Raw genomic sequence first — 17,864 nt, 5'->3', positions numbered from 1 at the left:
GAAAAATTGCAATGATGAGAAGAAGAAAAATTGCAATGAGAAGAAGAAGGCATCGTATAAGAATGCACCGTATAAGAATGAACCGTAGAAAAATTGCAATGAGAAGAAGAAGGCATCGTATAAGAATGCACCATATAAGAATGAACCGTAGAAGAATTGCGATGAGAAGGAGAAGGCACCGTATAAGAATGAACCGTAGAAGAATTGCAATGCAAAGAAGAAAGAACCGTAAAAGACAGGGAAAAGTAAGAAGAAAGAACCGTAGAAGACCTGTAGTAAGGGGAGGAATGAACCGTAGAAAAATTGCAATGAGAAGAAGAAGGCATCGTATAAGAATGCACCGTATAAGAATGAACCGTATAAGAATGCACCGTAGAAGAATGCACCGTATAAGAATGAACCGTATAAGAATGAACCGTAGAAGAATTGCAATGATGAGAAGAAGAAAAATTGCAATGAGAAGAAGAAGGCATCGTATAAGAATGCATCGTATAAGAATGAACCGTAGACGAATTGCAATGCAAAGAAGAAAGAACCGTAAAAGACAGGGATTAGTAAGAAAAAAGAACCGTAGAAGACCTGTAGTAAGGGGAGGAAAGAATCGTAGAAAAATTGCACTGAGAAGAAGAAGGCATCGTATAAGAATGCACCGTATAAGAATGCACCGTATAAGAATGCACCGTATAAGAATGCACCGTATCAGAATGAAACGTAGAAGAATTGCAATGATGAGAAGAAGAAAAATTGCAATGAGAAGAAGAAGGCATCGTATAAGAATGAACCGTAGAAGAATTGCAATGCAAAGAAGAAAGAACCGTAAAAGACAGGGATTAGTAAGAAAAAAGAACCGTAGAAGACCTGTAGTAAGGGGAGGAAAGAATCGTAGAAAAATTGCACTGAGAAGAAGAAGGCATCGTATAAGAATGCACCGTATAAGAATGCACCGTATAAGAATGCACCGTATAAGAATGCATCGTATAAGAATGCACCGTATAAGAATGAAACGTAGAAGAATTGCAATGATGAGAAGAAGAAAAATTGCAATGAGAAGAAGAAGGCATCGTATAAGAATGCACCGTATAAGAATGCACCGTAGAAGAATTGCGATGAGAAGGAGAAGGCACCGTATAAGAATGAACCGTAGAAGAATTGCAATGCAAAGAAGAAAGAACCGTAAAAGACAGGGATTAGTAAGAAGAAAGAACCGTAGAAGACCTGTAGTAAGGGGAGGAAAGAATCGTAGAAAAATTGCACTGAGAAGAAGAAGGCATCGTATAAGAATGCACCGTAGAAGAATTGCAATGAGAAGAAGAAGGCATCGTATAAGAATGCACCGTAGAAGAATTGCAATGAGAAGGAGAATGCACCGTATAAGAATGCATCGTAGAAGAATTGCAATGAGAAGGAGAATGCACCGTATAAGAATGCATCGTAGAAGAATTGCAATGAGAAGGAGAATGCACCGTATAAGAATGCATCGTAGAAGAATGCACCGTATAAGAATGCACCGTAGAAGAATTGCAATGAGAAGGAGAATGCACCGTATAAGAATGCATCGTAGAAGAATTGCAATGAGAAGAAGGAACCGTAGAAGACTTGCAATGAGAAGGAGAAGGAACCGTAGAAGACGTGGAAGGAGAAATGGTAAGTATGGTAGCCTTCTTTCAGACAAATAAAAAGTGATTTCAAATAAAACCAACAACAACAAAAAATAACATGAAAATCTAGATTGAAAATTACAGGGTTAGTAGGTGAACCGATTTGAGAGATTGGGAATTTTCGCGTCAATTTTGGCCAAATTGGGAAATTCTTCATGAATAATTACAAAGGATAAAATTTATATAATATTAAAATGAATGGCATTGGTATTTTCAACATAATATTCACTGACTCTGTTAGCATCTTACATTGCTTAAGCCCTTGTTTTACCTCTTTGAAATAGTCAATTGTTTGATTTAAAAGCTCAGAGATCTGTCCACTTGATGATGCATACAATTCTCATCAATGCATCAAAATTACTGAGGAATCGGGACCAGGATACTATATAACATACATGCCATATTTCAGACTGCAACTGATCAAAAGCAAATGAATATTTTTTGTAAAATTTCATCAATTTCTTTCGTTTTGTCATTCATCAACAATTTTATACACAATCATTATAAATAAATGAAGACTTGTTCATTTCACCACGTTGTCTACTTTTAGTTTCACTTCTCAGTTCTGTCATTTTCCGATATTGGCAATGAAGGCATGACAAAGAACGGCATTGTCTATTAGTTATTTTAATCCCCTTCTGCACCGAATAATTTGCTGTCAACTGATGACACATGATTTTAACACAATGTGAAGAACTCTTAATTTGTTACATGCTCTCTGATTGGATTAAAAATATGGTTCAACCAATGAAAATCCACCTTTCACTGTGACCCAGATATAACATCATTGTAAGTTTGTGAATACACGCTTGCATGAATTTCCTGCATTTTAAAGAAAAGTACAGTTCTGTTGCATTAAATTGGAATTAACCCTTAAAAAATATCTGCGAAAACACTTTTTTTTGTTTGTATTTGTTTATTTTTGATATAACAAGCAACTTGCTATGACAATCTCTGATATCTCCATTTTCCCGTCGTGTCAAACTTTTTCCCTTGGTAGCAAAAACAACTTAAAAAAATAATTTCATGCGGTATAGTCAGGTGATATATCATTTTAAAGGTTACGTCATTACAAACTCAAATATGCATATCTTTTAAATATCCATCAATTTTTGACAGAATTATGGCCCTTTTAATTTTACATTTTTATCCATTTTTCTGCCAAAATAGGTCAAATTCAAAACCTCGAAATTTAAATGAAATAAATAATGTAAAACAACACATTTTGTTGTTTTTTTCTATAAATTTAATACACATTTCTAAATTTCAGAGCTTAAACAATGTTTAAGCAAATTATTGCATACCAGACGTGTGTTTCCGGTCATGTGACCGGTGCTGGAAAAACTAATCTTACACCCCCATGTAAGATGAGTCACGCGCAACAACGCGCCTCTTCTTTTTTCTTTTATTGTATGGTTTATGAAAAGTATATTTTGCAATTTCAATAAAGCGGAATCAAAAATATAAGATTACAATACTTTTAATTGAAATTGAAAATAAATAATCTTAAAAGCGTGAATTTTATAGGAACTATTTGACCTCGATAGTGATTTAAAATTACTGCGCTTTATGATGTCAGTACATAACGTCGCACTCGCTTTTTGGTAAAATGTACAAAAGTGCGTTTTGTACGTCAATTTTTCCACAAATTCATAATTTTAGGTATGCAAGAAAATAATTATATCGATCATGTTTTTCCGGTGCTGATCGAAAATTCCGACCCTCGGGCACGCTGCGTGACCGGTAACTCGGCAAGCCTCTTTACTGGCTTACGTGCGTGCCTTTGGGTTGGATTTTTTTCTATCCGTACTGGAAACACATGATAGATACTTATATTCACGTTCAAAAAATGAAGAAAAAATGTTTATTTTTAAGAAATTTTAAAAATGCCGTATATTTTGAAGAATGAGCTAGCAATAAGGTAAAAGTCAAAGAACATTTAAATTCTTCCATTCACTGATGGACTGTTACGCTTTTACAATTAATAGTATTATAAATAGGAAGATTAAAGGCAAACGAAAAATTAGTTTCCATGGTAACCTTTCAATAAAAATACAAAAAAATGCTAGGAAACCTCGCTTTTTGTTAAAAAAGAGAATTATGTAACTATATCTTGCATTGATTTGCCTGACAATTGTAAAAAAGTGAACTTATACCCATCTAGCAATTCTGAATATTTTAATATAAGTATGACATTGTCAGCAATTTTCAAGGTTAAATAATAAATACAATTGTATACCCAGTATGACCAAATGCATAGAAAATAACAGGAACATTTTATTGACTGAAGCCGACATGTTCAAAAAGTATCACATTGAAAATACTAAGATTTGTAGACAACAATGACAGTTTCCTAAGAACACTAGACTATGGTTACCATGGCAACTGTTTAAAAAATTTTTTTTTTAAATTGACATGGTAACTATAAACACGAATAATACCACTTATTGTTTAGAAACAATCAAAAGGACAACATTTCTGCTTCAAACCAAATTTAAAATACTTGTGGTTAATTATTTGAATCAAAATGTGCATATAGAATTGGAATCAAAATGTCCATACATGTATTTGTAACCATTCATAACATGTGAAGTTTCACAGTAAAAAGACAACATTTATTATGGAAACATTTTCACTCTTTAATCACTCAAAAACGAAGGAACTGTTCATGCTGTATTTGGAAGTGCAGTTACTTCTAATTGCAAAGATTAATCCTCTTTGCTCTACACTGTAATCTTGGATATTGCAGGAATTAAGAGAAAATCTGTGAGACACTTCATAGTATGACTGTTGCATGATAGAACCACTGTCAAATACTGAAATATACTGTCAAATTACACCAAGCTGATTTTTTAGCTCCATTGGCCGAAGGCCATGGAGCTTATGTCGTCACAGATTGTCCGTCGTGAGTGCGTGCGTGCGTGCGTGCGTGCGTGCGTGCGTGCGTGCGTGCGTGCGTGCGTAAACTTTTACTTTAAACGACATCTACTCTGAAACTGATAAGCGGATTTTGACAAAACTTCACAGGAATGTTCCTTTGGTGGTCCTTTACCAAAATTGCTCAAATGGTTCGGTCCATTGCACAATATGGCCGCCAGAGCTAAAAATAGCAAAATCTTTAAACGACATCTCCTCTGAAACGGTTCGGCAGATTTTGATGAAACTTGACAGTAATGTTCCTTGGGTGGTCCTTTATTAAAATTGCTCAAATGGTTCTGGTCCATTGCACAATATGGCCGCCACAGCTAAAAATAGCAAAATCTTTAAACGACATCTCCTCTGAAACGGATAGGCAGATTTTGATGAAACTTCACAGGAATGTTCCTTTGGTGGTCCTTTACCAAAATTGCTCAAATGGTTCCGGTCCATTGCACAATATGGCCGCCAGAGCTAAAAATAGCAAAATCTTTAAACGACATCTCCTCTGAAACGGTTCGGCAGATTTTGATGAAACTTGACAGTAATGTTCCTTGGGTGGTCCTTTATTAAAATTGCTCAAATGGTTCTGGTCCATTGCACAATATGGCCGCCACAGCTAAAAATAGCAAAATCTTTAAACGACATCTCCTCTGAAACTGATAGGCAGATTTTGATGAAACTTGACAGAATTGTTCCTTGGGTGGTCCTTAACCAAAATTGCTCAAATGGTTCCAGTCCGCTGCACAACATGGCTGCCAGGGCAAAAAAATAGAAAAACCTTTAAAGAACATCTTCTCAGAAACCGATGATCAGAGTTTGATGAAACTTAACAGAAATGTTCCTTGGATGGTCCTTTATCAAATTTGCTTCAATGGTTTCGGTCCACTGCACAAGATGGCCCCCAGAGGTAAAAATAGAAAAACCTTTAAACGACTTCTCCTCAGAAACCGATGATCGTATTGCAATGAAACTTGACAGAAATGTTACTTGGGTAGTCCTTAACCAAAATAGCCCAAACAGTTCTGGTCTGCTGCACAACATGGGCACCAGAGCTAAGAATAGAAAAAAACAATAAACTACATCTTCTCAGAAACCGATTATCAGATTTTGATGAAACTTTACATAAATGTTCATCGGGATGCCCTTTAACCAAAATTGCCCAAATGGTTCCGGTCCGCTGCACAACATGGCTGCGAGAGTTAAAAATAGAAAAACCTTAAGGACTTCTCGTCCGCAGTCTTCACGAAAAACATTTTAACCTACTAGCCAGTTGGACTAGCATAATGGCATATTTTACTAGTCCGAATGACAATCTAGTAGTCCGACTATTTTGCCACATTATAAAACTGTATGCTTGAGGTAAATACCTATTTCAATTGAGCAGCTTGCAGTTTGAGTAAACATTTCTTTATTATGATGCTCATGCAGTGATAGGGAGTGACATCCTTCTGTTGGGAATAGTGCTCCTTGTTTTTCAGAACCTATGGGTACTATGTAAAAACAAAAGGCATCTTGCTTGAATAGACTGTAATAATATCAACATGGTTAGAAAAGAAATGCCATGCTTTAATAGCTTTGATTACATTTTACTACTGAATTACCTTCCTTTAATAGAAAAAAAAATAATGTCTTAATTTTTCACGTATAGCATCTTTAAATAATTTTTAAACAATAATAATTTATGAGTAAACATATAAGCATAAAGTTCTCACAAAAAGATCAATTTAAAAACCTTACATTTATACATAGGAAAGTATATATAGACTGAACATTAATTTTCGTTTAAGTGACATTCTGAAAGTTTATGAAACAGCTATTTTTAGTAACTTAAATGGCCGAAAAGTGTAAGTGAAACACCAAGTCGATTCTATCTCGTCAGTTCTTGTTCAGGTTAGATATTTGCTTCATAATCTATTCAGATTAAATGTTAACCGATGATCAGATTTTGATGAAACTTGACAGAAATGTTCCTTGGGTGGTTATTAACCAAAATTTGTTAAATGGTTCCAGTCCACTGCACACCATGGCTGCCAGAGCTAAAAAATAAAAAAAACTTTATACGACTTGTCGTCGAAACCGATGACCTTTTTTCGATAAAACTTCACAGAAATGTTTGTTTGGTGCTCCTTTACTCAAATTGCCCAAATCATTTCGGTCCACTGCACAACATGGCAGCCAGAGCTATTAAAGTAAAAATTTTTTTTAAATAACTTCTCCTCAAAAATTGATGATTGTATTTCTATGAAACTTGACGAAAATGTTCGTTAGGTGGTCTTTGCTTGAACCTTTTGGCCAGTGGAGCACAGGCACTGATGTGCCTCTTGTTCTCAGAAACCATCATGAGCCTGAAAATATAACGAAGGAATGTGTTGATTTTAATACACATGTACACAAAAGACACTACATGCATTCAGTGTATAATTATGGCAACATACATATACAGATGTATACATACAGTGTAAAAAGGTTTTAACACAATAAATTATGGGAATACATTATGTTTCCAGATATTATCATGATAAAGTTGACATAAATACAGAGAGAAGTAAGGATTTTCTAATTTAAAACTTCATTCTGTTCAACATTTTTGTCCACTTTTTGTACATGGCAAATTACATTTTCTTTATAATAATTTATTTTTCCTTTCCAACTTATTCCTCAAAAAGGTCCACATTATATTTTTAATAGAGCAAAAAAATACAATTTGACAAAAAAAGTACATACAATTAGGTTTCTGAATCTGCATCAGTCAAGCGAGAGTGAAACTGAAAGTAAAAAGAAACATATTAAAGATAATTATGTATTATTCAGAGAGGGACTACTATATGTATATATATATGTAATGAGGTTTGCTGTCTTATCACAGTTTTGTATTCATCAGAATCAATTTAAGAATCGATTCAAATTCACAGCTCAAAACAAAATGTCAAATTAAAAGCATTTATTTTACAAATAATAAAATGTGTCATCATACAAAATTTATGTCACAGTAAATATAGAGTTCTCAATAATTTACAAGAAGGTATATATTCAAAGAAGATTAAGCAAATGGCATGTTCATGAGAATTACTCTCTATTGTCCCTGATCTTCCCTTTCTCGGGATTGTGTTTCCTTTTTATTAATTACTTAATCAATCGCTGCCACCATCCAAGATAATACTTGGAACAATAAAGAAGAATATAAACGTTTCTATCACTTTATTTTCACAAACACACTAACACTTTATTTTCACAAACACACACCAAAGCGTTTAATTTAGAATTTATAGTTATTTTAGAGCGTCTTAGAATTTCAGATATTTCAGTGACCTAAGTCTTAAAGTTCCTTAAGAAAAAAAAAGCCAAAAGAGAGAGAGAGATCAACGGAGAGCTCCTGACAGAGATCCTGAGCTACTTTGCCTGCTTCTTTATACCAATATCTTCTCTACCAATTGCATAACAGACCCAAAGTCAGCTGATCAAAAAGTTGTGTTCTGTCAAGAGTTTCTTGAGGTAACTTACATAATAGTTGGGGTAACTTACATACTAGTTGGGGTAACTTACATAATAGTTGGGGTAACTTACATACTAGTTGGGGTAACTTACATAATAGTTGGGGTAACTTACATACTAGTTGGGGTAACTTACATAATAGTTGGGGTAACTTACATAATAGTTGGGGTAACTTACATACTAGTTGGGGTAACTTACATAATAGTTGGGGTAACTTACATAATAGTTGGGGTAACTTACATACTAGTTGGGGTAACTTACATAATAGTTGGGGTAACTTACATAATAGTTGGGGTAACTTATATACTAGTTGGAGTAACTTACATAATAGTTGGGGTAACTTACATACTAGTTGGGGTAACTTACATACTAGTTGGGGTAACTTACATACTAGTTGGGGTAACTTACATACTAGTTGGGGTAACTTACATACTAGTTGGGGTAACTTACATACTAGTTGGGGTAACTTACATAATAGTTGGGGTAACTTACATAATAGTTGGGGTAACTTACATAATAGTTGGGGTAACTTACATACTAGTTGGGGTAACTTACATACTAGTTGGGGTAACTTACATAATAGTTGGGGTAACTTACATACTAGTTGGGGTAACTTACATACTAGTTGGGGTTATTTACATACTAGTTGGGGTAACTTACATACTAGTTGGGGTAACTTACATACTAGTTGGGTAACTTACATAATAGTTGGGGTAACTTACATACTAGTTGGGGTAACTTACATACTAGTTGGGGTAACTTACATACTAGTTGGGGTAACTTACATAATAGTTAGGGTAACTTACATAATAGTTGGGGTAACTTACATACTAGTTGGGGTAACTTACATAATAGTTGGGGTCCCTTGCATAATAGTTAGGGTAACTCTTTGATAATAGTTTGGGTCCCTAATGTAATGGTTGAGGTCTCTCAAGTATTTACTTATGTAATAGTTTGGGTTTCTTTAGTACTTGGTCACTGAATGTATTCATAATCATACTATGTCTACAAAACTGGGAAGGATAAGAGTGGCAAGAAGTAAAGTAAACAGTTCAGCTTCTATACTAAGAGGCTTACTTGATTATACAAATTTCATAAAGATGACACCATCTGTGCATAGAATACCAATAAGTGAAGCAAAAACTTACTTTGAGTAATTAACTATGTTTTTATTAATATGCTGTACTTTTAAAATTGCCACACTAAAGTAAATATGCATCTTTATTACCTCAGTTCTGCAATTCTGCAATCATTCTGAGTGGCTGAAATTGAGTGGCATGGATGTATTCACTGGCTTTATATCTCACTGAAAGGAAGAAAAGGTTTAATAAAAAATGGAAAAAAGACCAATAAATGACAAAACTGACCATCCATGAATTGGCAAACTTACTAATGTGTTAAAATACTCACAAGATTCAGTTAAAAAAGTAAGAACAGCCATTCATGGAATGTGTAGTTAAAAATCATTTCAAATGAATAATCACAACATTGAGTTGAAAATTAATGACAGCAATCAAAATCCTTTAATAACTGGAATTCCAATAAATTTAAAGAGTACTAATCTTTGAAAAGTTGAATTAATTTTACAGAGAGTGATTTTATAATCGAAGTATACAGAACATAAAAATGTTTCCTGAAATTTACACCTTAAAACATTGATATGCTGAAATTTGACACTTTCCCATCATTATTAAAGTATTAGTTACTTAGTGATAATGTATGATCTATAAACACTTGAAATTGGTAGGCATCCACAATTAACTGTTTAGAAGATTAAAAAATGCTTACTTTCTTAAATAGTTTCAATTGTGAAATGCCTATATAAGCCAGCCTGTATTTTTCTTATTAACCAATAAAACACTTAATGGAAACTTTGAGCTGTAATTTAACTAATTGATTTTTGGTTGTCGAGCTCCCTTAAGTTATTAAATATGGATTTGTCGGGCAATCCCATTGGCAGAAACATGCTCATAAATGATAACAAACTTCAGATTGACAGATTTCTAATAAATAATTTAGAATGGCTTTAATAAAAAATAACCGCCAATTCTCCATTAGTTTATTTACTTGTTTTAAAACCGAAAGTGACCAGATCCCTAAAGAACCCTGTCTGTTGATTTCATTAAAACCGATCACAATCTCCAAAATAAAAACATTTTCAAATGTCTGAAAATGTTTTATTTATTTGAATCATTAAACATTTGAACAATTTTCATGCAAAAGAATTAGAAACACCTAATAAATAGCAATCTAAATATAATAAAACAATGATATCATTATGCATAAACCTACCTCAATGTTTACTCAAAATAAATTCCTATTTACAAAGGTTGGCATTTTAAGTAAACAAAAAATTACTTCCTGGTTCATAATTGGATACTCTCGGCTAGGTTGCAATGGATAGTATCACTGTGTAAATGAATTTTCAGAAATTCGATGATGCATTGGTGTTCCCTTTCGATTTGGACCTGTAATTCAGCATGTATTATCCCCTGTTTTAGTTTTTGTAAAAATAAATGCAGAAAAACTACATAATAATTCATAAAAGCTATACTCACCGATGCAGGAGACGTCAATGTATCCTTGTCAAGTCACTGACAATCAAAACAATTCTTCAAATATTCGAAATCGGAAGTATTATATGTCAGTCCAAACGTCCCAAGATCGGCGGAAAAACGACATATTACAAAAAATGTTTGTGAAACTTTTTGCTCGATTTATTTTGTATCAACGAATTAAATAAAAGCCGTACTACAGTTGATAGATAAATTATTCATGATTATTTTGGTACCATTTTCGGCATTAAGCATAAATATTTGCTGGAGTAATATCCATTTGAGAAAGGGTTGGTATTAGCATTGTGCAGAATAGGGAAGTGTAAAATACGTCGTCACACTGTTATTGCTACCCTTGGTTCCGAAATTTTTCCTTCTTTTTCTCTATAAATATATTCAGCATAATTTTTTTATGTTGATTTTTCTATCTGGACTTTTTCACTAAGTCCAGTCATATTTCAGTCCCTGTGGTCGAAATTCACACATTTTCTTGTTTTTTATATCAAACTGCAGATTGAGCTGTAGGTGCGAAATTATTCATGGCATTTTGAGGCATAATTTCCCTAAATTACTTTGTTGACAAAATAACAAACTGGCATAATTTTAAGTAAAATTGGTTAAGTGTGAATAATTAAAATTGTTTGTTTATGTTTTTGATTAAAGAAACTTATAGTACTCAAGTTCTTGATTTTTAGTTTATGTATAAAACATTGAATTTTTTTTGGTCCGATGACGTTCTCAAATGGGCCCAGAAAGAATAACTTTTAAATGTAAGATGTAACAAGTATCTATGACGTCGGTAAACAACGTTGCACGCGCTTTTTAGTGTAATTTTACAAAAGTGCTTTTTTTAAAGTCATTTTTCCACAAATTGATAAATTTAGATATGCAAGAAAAAATATCCATCATGTTTTTCCGGTCCGGATCGAAAAATCTGACCCTCGCGCACGCTGCGTGGCCGGTTACTCGGCAAGCCTTGTTACCAGCTTACGCACATGCCTTCGGGTTGGATTTTTTTATCCGTACCGGAACACATGATAGATGCTTATAATCTTAATCCATTCTCCTCAATTACAATTTAATAATTGGTTCACAAAAGGACACTAACAAAACAGACTCTGGATCAATAACTTAAATAATACAAAACACAATTGATGTTACACAAATCAATTCACACTTACTGTTAACATTCCAATCATAGGCAATTTATAAGGATTTTGTGGCCAATTATGACGGTGGTGTTTTTCTTACCTTTCCCTTGTGATAAATTTTAAGAAGAGTTGGGGAAAACGGGAACGCCGATCCTCACTGACATGCCTTTTGGCTGTTGTCTATCCTGTAATAAATATCGTAATACTACTTCGTCACCTTCTGGCTGTCAAGTGAACCATTGCAATCGTAGCCAAAACATGTATTGTCAAAATTGATGATTGTTTTGATAAGGGTTGTAGCTGTTCGGATTAAAGCATGTTGGCTTTATTAACGCAACTGTCGGTAATTTGCCTTGCTTGCGGACTAGGCACGTTTAGCACGACAATCAATAAAGGCCTGGTGAAAACTCTGAGCGCTGGTCCATCCCATATCAGGTCGCTGAATATGGATTCCTTCGCCCTGTTGACCTCATATCGGGTCACCTACTAACCTTATAATGTCTATCATAATCATGTCGAAAACCTGTTTACATTTATCAAGAAGCCAACACCTGTTGGAAATGTTTCATTCATCAGAATCTGAAAAAAGACACCATTTTGGTACAATGTAAAGAATAGTGACCCAATGTGGAAAAATGTGAGGTGACAAGTGCTTGACCAATGATGTTTCGTCATTTGTGTTGGACATGTGGTATTTACTGAAAGAAAAAAGTTAGGGCACGTCTCAATTTAACGTGGGGCGGGGAGTTCATAAAATGAATTTCTGTATGTATGTGAAGTAAACCTTCTGACAGAGTGGCCTTTCTTCCACCTGCCCTAAAAATTCCAAGTCAATAATTGGTGGATTTTTGTAGCTTTGAATAGGGTATGCTTGGTATACTGGCCTTAATGACAGGTTTAATTAGGGACATGTTAGAAAATCATTGCTTTTAAATTTTAGATTTATCATATGATTAGTAAATTGATGATGTGTCCGTCTGAACACAAAATTACTTTAAATTCACGGAAAAACAAGGGATCACTGATTAGTATAGAAACATAAATTTTTCGCATCCTTTATTAGGTTTAAAGTTATCGTCCCAGTGAATTGTCACTTCAGAAATGGTCAATTTCCATCATATTAAATATATTTAATTTCTTCATTAAAACAGTTATCCCTTTTAGTTTTTAAACTGCTAGAAGAGTTGAAACTAGGAGTTCAGTTTACATTTTTATAAAATAATATCACAATTTCTATACAAGAGTATTTTCGGAATTAGAAAAAAAGTGAAGGATTTTATCCATCAGGAACACTTTATTAAAAAGTTGATAATGGCCTTATTTTATCAAATTATTACAATATAAACTTTGATGTTTTTTAATACCAGGTCGAAAGAAGCGTTCTATACAGTTTCCGGAACAAATGGAAGACTTGAATATGAAACGTGGTAAGTATTTTGAAAAATTACTGGTTATTACTGGTGTTCCAACGAAGAGAATTTCACAAACTTATATTCATTGAAGTATAGATGAAATGGACATATGAGCATTTATTGTCCTTTGAAATATGTTGTGTAAAGTAATCAAAGAAAAGTATTCTATGCACAGAATTGATAAGAGGACAAAGCCTATAACAATAATTCTTAGAACACAGTGCAAAAGTAAAAATATACCACTTTTAGGTGTCTGCTATTCAAAGTAAATTGTCTAGGAATTGTATCGGATAACCTTGGAATTTGCTTCATCATGCTAAAACTTGAACTTTGGCATTTGTGTAATATGCTATTTAAGATGTTAACATGAATTTCGTATGCAACAATAGGTCCATAACTCTGGTTAATTTATCAAGTTGTTCATCTTGATTGACTCAGAAAAATGGAGAAAGGTTGGCAATTTCAGCTTGCTTTTCTCAGTTCTCTTTGATTTTATTTAGCTACGAAGACCCAACCTTCCTGCCCACAAATTTACACTGCCTCCACAGAAGGGAAATTCTGCTTCCTGACCTCGACAGAGCTAATGAAGTCAACCTCGGCTCAGCATTACTGTAACAAACATGGCGGAAACCTCGTGGCCATTGAAACTTCGGGGAAACAGTCGGCTGTACAAACCTTCTTGCAGAGTGAGGACATTTTACATTTTTTTCTCATTGATTAGGCCACAAAAAAACAACTGTTTCCCGTAACCCGACCGAACCTATTTTTTCCTCCCAGACTCTAATCTTATTTTAGGCATAAAGGTTAAAAATCAAAAATTAAATACAACATCGTTTTGTTATTTAGGTGTCTGGTCCTTGGCCTATTGCGATCATTCCTGATCTGTATTACTGAGACGGTTTGTCAATAGGAAACAAAATGTCAATACTGTCAGTGGACATCATAAAATTTCCCTGCTTATAAGATGGGAAAATTGGGTTCTCAATTTAAACCTGAAAGTTGGAGGCCCGTCTTACAAGTGGGGCTATAAGAAATTCAGAAAGACTCAAGAGAGAATCGGTAATATTCACCGAATATACGATGTTCGACTGACCAATCTATTGTCGGTTGATGACACCCCAATAAAAGTGACAAGTTCACAACCATCAGGCGACCATCTGCTTCGTTTTGCCACAATGAACACTCAATATCTTCTAAATGGCAAACGCTTGTTATCAGTCCAAGAACATGGTTGATCACAGGAGACACATTTTGCTGCCTTAATAATGAAAATATTTTGGATATTGTTCAACGTTTTATTTTTTCCATGTCCGAAATGAAACTTACTTATTTCTTGAGATAATTCTAGATTACAGTTAAAATGCAATTTTCTGCTGATTCTGTTTTGCAATGATTAAGAGAAAATAACATGCTGTTCCATTTTAGTAGTGTCACTGTGATATTTGATAGGGAAAATCGGAAAAACATGTGAATATGGTATATAATTTGTGTCGACGATTGTGCTGTGGACTGGTCAGAAGTTTTATTTAAAGGTCATATAATAAAACCAAAAACAAACTCATTGTCATGTTTCAGTTCAAAGACAGTTCATAGTACTGGTCTAGACTAATAGCTTTGTATGAATGGATATGGTGAAGGTTGACATAATAATACAGAAGATGTTCATTCTGTTTCAGGGAACCACTTCAACAAGGAGAAGATTTGGCTGTCCGACATCGCCAGCCTGGATGGAGTGAAAGTCTGGAGAATCAGCCAGAAGCCAGTAGACTTCAATAAATTTGAGGTACAGAGACGAAAAATGGAGTGGTAACCCCTATGATTGTTATATTTAAACAAAGGCACAACTGTAGTACCATACCCTTGGTGTCTTGTTTGGTATAGTGTTTTCTTGCATACCGGACATACATGTGTTTCCGGTCATGTGACCGGTGCTGGAAAAACTCATCTTACACCCCCCATGTAAGATGAGTCATGCGCAACAACGCGCCACTTCTTATTTCTTTTATTGCATGGTTTATAAAAAGTAATATTATACAATTTCAATAAAGCTCAATAAAAAATATAAGTATGCAATACTTTTAATTAAAATTGAAAATGAATAATCGTAAAAATGTGATTTTAAGAGGAACTTCTGGACGTCAATAGTGATTTAAATGACGTCAATAGTGATTTAAAATTACTGCGCTTTATTTCACGTCAGTTAACAATGTCGCACACGCTTTTTGGTGAAATGTACATAAGTGCTAATGATAGAAAAATCTGACCCTCGGGCATGCTGCGTGGCCGGTACACGTGTGCTCTCGGGTCGGATTTTTCTATCCGTACCGGAAACACCTGATAGATACTTATATTCATACAGAAACTTATTAGCTGGCCAAAGATGATTAAATAATATTTATTGAAAATTTGGCACACAAAATCATTTGGCCATATATATAGTAAGTCAATAGTCCATTTCACTCTGAATTTTATGAACCTGTGATGAAAAACAAAATTGTGTAATGGAGATTGGAGTGTGTGTAGTTATGGCCACAAAAAGGCACAAATTGCTTGATTAGGGGTTGTAACGACTTCCGCATATGTTTAGGATATACTCTTTTACAAAGAATGCTGAAACAAAGTGCAAAATGAGATGTTGAACTGTTGCAACAATGTCCAGGATGGCAAATTTGTTCGGCACATTTTGAGCGAAAAAGGATTTAAAAATATTCAATATTCCTATCATTAACATTCCAGGTTTGTTTTTGCGATGATTCATACCGGCTATTACTATATAAGTTTGATATGTATGCAAAATTTGAGCCAGCTAGACAAAAAACAGTTGTAGTTGTCCCCATATTTGATTGAACCTGGCAGTAGGATTTGTTATTTGTCCCAAGTTGTACCCATTATTACCACGCAATTGCGCTATGCACACTTATTCATCAGGATTTTATGCGAACGTGTGAACTATAACATAGTTAATCATAATTTCTACATGATTTCCTGATTTAAACTGATTGTGATTTTCAAAACTTTTTGTTCACTAGCAGGAATTCTACCAGCATTTGATAAGCCAACATAGTCATTATTTGCCGTGTGAATTGAAATACCCCAAATTTCAAAGTTTTACAGAGCCAGTGTGAAATGGGCTGTTAACTCCAGCTTGAATATTGTTGAGTCATGTCCCTTGATTTAAACAGACATTGTTTGGCAGCAGCATGTACAGCGATGATGTTCATTATCCAGACAAGGGTGAAGGCAATCTTTCTTTTTCAATAAAATTTATTCAGTGTGTGTATAGCACGTGATAAATTGATAAAATACTCTTGGACATTTCAAAAGTGTTTGAACTTTTTTTTTCAGAACAAACAAATTCCATTTGATGACACCTGCATTCTTTTCGACGTATCCTCTGGATCCTGGATCAGTCAACCCTGCTCAGACACAGGCAGTTGGAAGAGACCCGAACACCATCGCGCCCTTTGTGAGCCAACAGAAAACCAGCAAATGAACACTTCGGTAAATAATGGACTAGACAGGCAGAAGCGTGACACTGCTGCTATTCATTCCGGGAAAGCGGATGAGAAAAATGTGTTCAAATCTCTGTCTTCAAATGTGAACTCTGCATTTGCTAAAATGAATACGGGACTGAAGAAAATGTTTGGATAAAAAAATTGGCATATTTACAGATGTGTATGTTGAGTAGGGTAAGTTGTGGAGTCGAGGCTTATGTAAGAAATAAATAAGTATTTCACTGGATAGGGAAACAGTGGGGAATCAAAAATGCCAAAAAAATCAGCCAATTATTAAAACTCATGATAAGAACAGTGGCCTATAAGTCATGTGGACAACACTGTGATATTTAAAAAAGTTATTGCTTTCTGACGAGCTCAAAAGATCCAGAAGTAAACAGATAGGAATGCATTTTGATGTATTCAAATATGTACATACTAGTTTCAATTTTCACAAGCTGATTGTTAACAAGTGATTTATACAAACCTAACACTGTGATAAAATTATCTAAAGAGTGCTAAATATGTTGTGTTGGCAATATTTAAAAAGATTTACCATACATTTTACTTTCTAATTTAATTTATAATCATAAGTATATTCTGAAGTATAGAAAACCATTTATGTAGATATCCATCAAATTTACATTGTGATATAAAAACTGTGATATTTTCATCAGTTTTCAGATTTTCAGACATGTGATAGATATATGTGATAAATTACCTTGTGATATTATACAGTTACATACATGTAATGTTTAACATGGAAGTATTTTGTTTAGAGCAGTATGTTTGAATGAACTGAGGGAACTGCCGGTATTAAATTGAATTTAAATGTTTTGTGTTGTTTTCTAAAATAAAATAATATTTTAATTATAATTTACTTTTTTCATTATTGCTGTATATGCTCGTGTATAATGGTATACAAGGAAGCTTATGATAATGACAGAATGACTCTTCATGATAGTGGCTTACTTGCTATAGTGGCTTACTTGCTATAGTGGCTTACTTGCTATAGTGGCTAACTTGCTATAGTGGCTTACTTGCTATAGTGGCTTACTTGCTATAGTGGCTAACTTGCTATAGTGGCTTACTTGCTATAGTGGCTTACTTGCTATAGTGGCTAACTTGCTATAGTGGCTTACTTGCTATAGTGGCTTACTTGCTATAGTGGCTAACTTGCTAT

At 34.1% G+C, this 17,864-nt stretch overlaps 1 protein-coding gene and 1 long non-coding RNA gene across 2 annotated transcripts; one reads left to right on the top strand and one right to left on the bottom strand.

Annotated features, from left to right (window-relative positions):
- Positions 1-1,523: 1,523 nt before the first annotated feature.
- On the top strand, positions 1,524-16,838 carry LOC128208469 (uncharacterized). The gene is made up of 5 exons (XM_052912034.1): positions 1,524-1,644; positions 13,143-13,202; positions 13,688-13,873; positions 14,864-14,970; positions 16,533-16,838. Exons 1-5 carry the CDS (start codon positions 1,524-1,526, stop codon positions 16,836-16,838), a joined length of 780 nt encoding a protein of 259 aa, XP_052767994.1.
- Positions 3,002-10,445, bottom strand: LOC128207567 (uncharacterized). The gene is made up of 4 exons (XR_008256728.1): positions 10,362-10,445; positions 9,298-9,375; positions 7,302-7,342; positions 3,002-6,922 (listed from the first exon to the last, which is right to left on the bottom strand). It is a non-coding gene; the product is annotated as an uncharacterized LOC128207567 (long non-coding RNA).
- Positions 16,839-17,864: the final 1,026 nt, after the last annotated feature.

Source organism: Mya arenaria, chromosome 11 (genome assembly GCF_026914265.1).
Source record: "Mya arenaria isolate MELC-2E11 chromosome 11, ASM2691426v1".
Taxonomy (NCBI): domain Eukaryota; kingdom Metazoa; phylum Mollusca; class Bivalvia; order Myida; family Myidae; genus Mya; species Mya arenaria.
The sequence above is the reverse complement of the archived record's forward strand: the minus strand, read 5'-3'. Positions and strand labels throughout refer to the sequence as shown.

Coding starts and splice junctions, on each gene's coding strand:
- LOC128208469 (XM_052912034.1), top strand. CDS start 1,524: ATGAGAAGGAGAATGCACCGTATAAGAATGCATCGTAGAAGAATTGCA. Junction 1,645..13,142: donor AAGACGTGGAAGGAGAAATG/GTAAGTATGGTA, acceptor TTTTAATACCAG/GTCGAAAGAAGCGTTCTATA. Junction 13,203..13,687: donor AGACTTGAATATGAAACGTG/GTAAGTATTTTG, acceptor GATTTTATTTAG/CTACGAAGACCCAACCTTCC.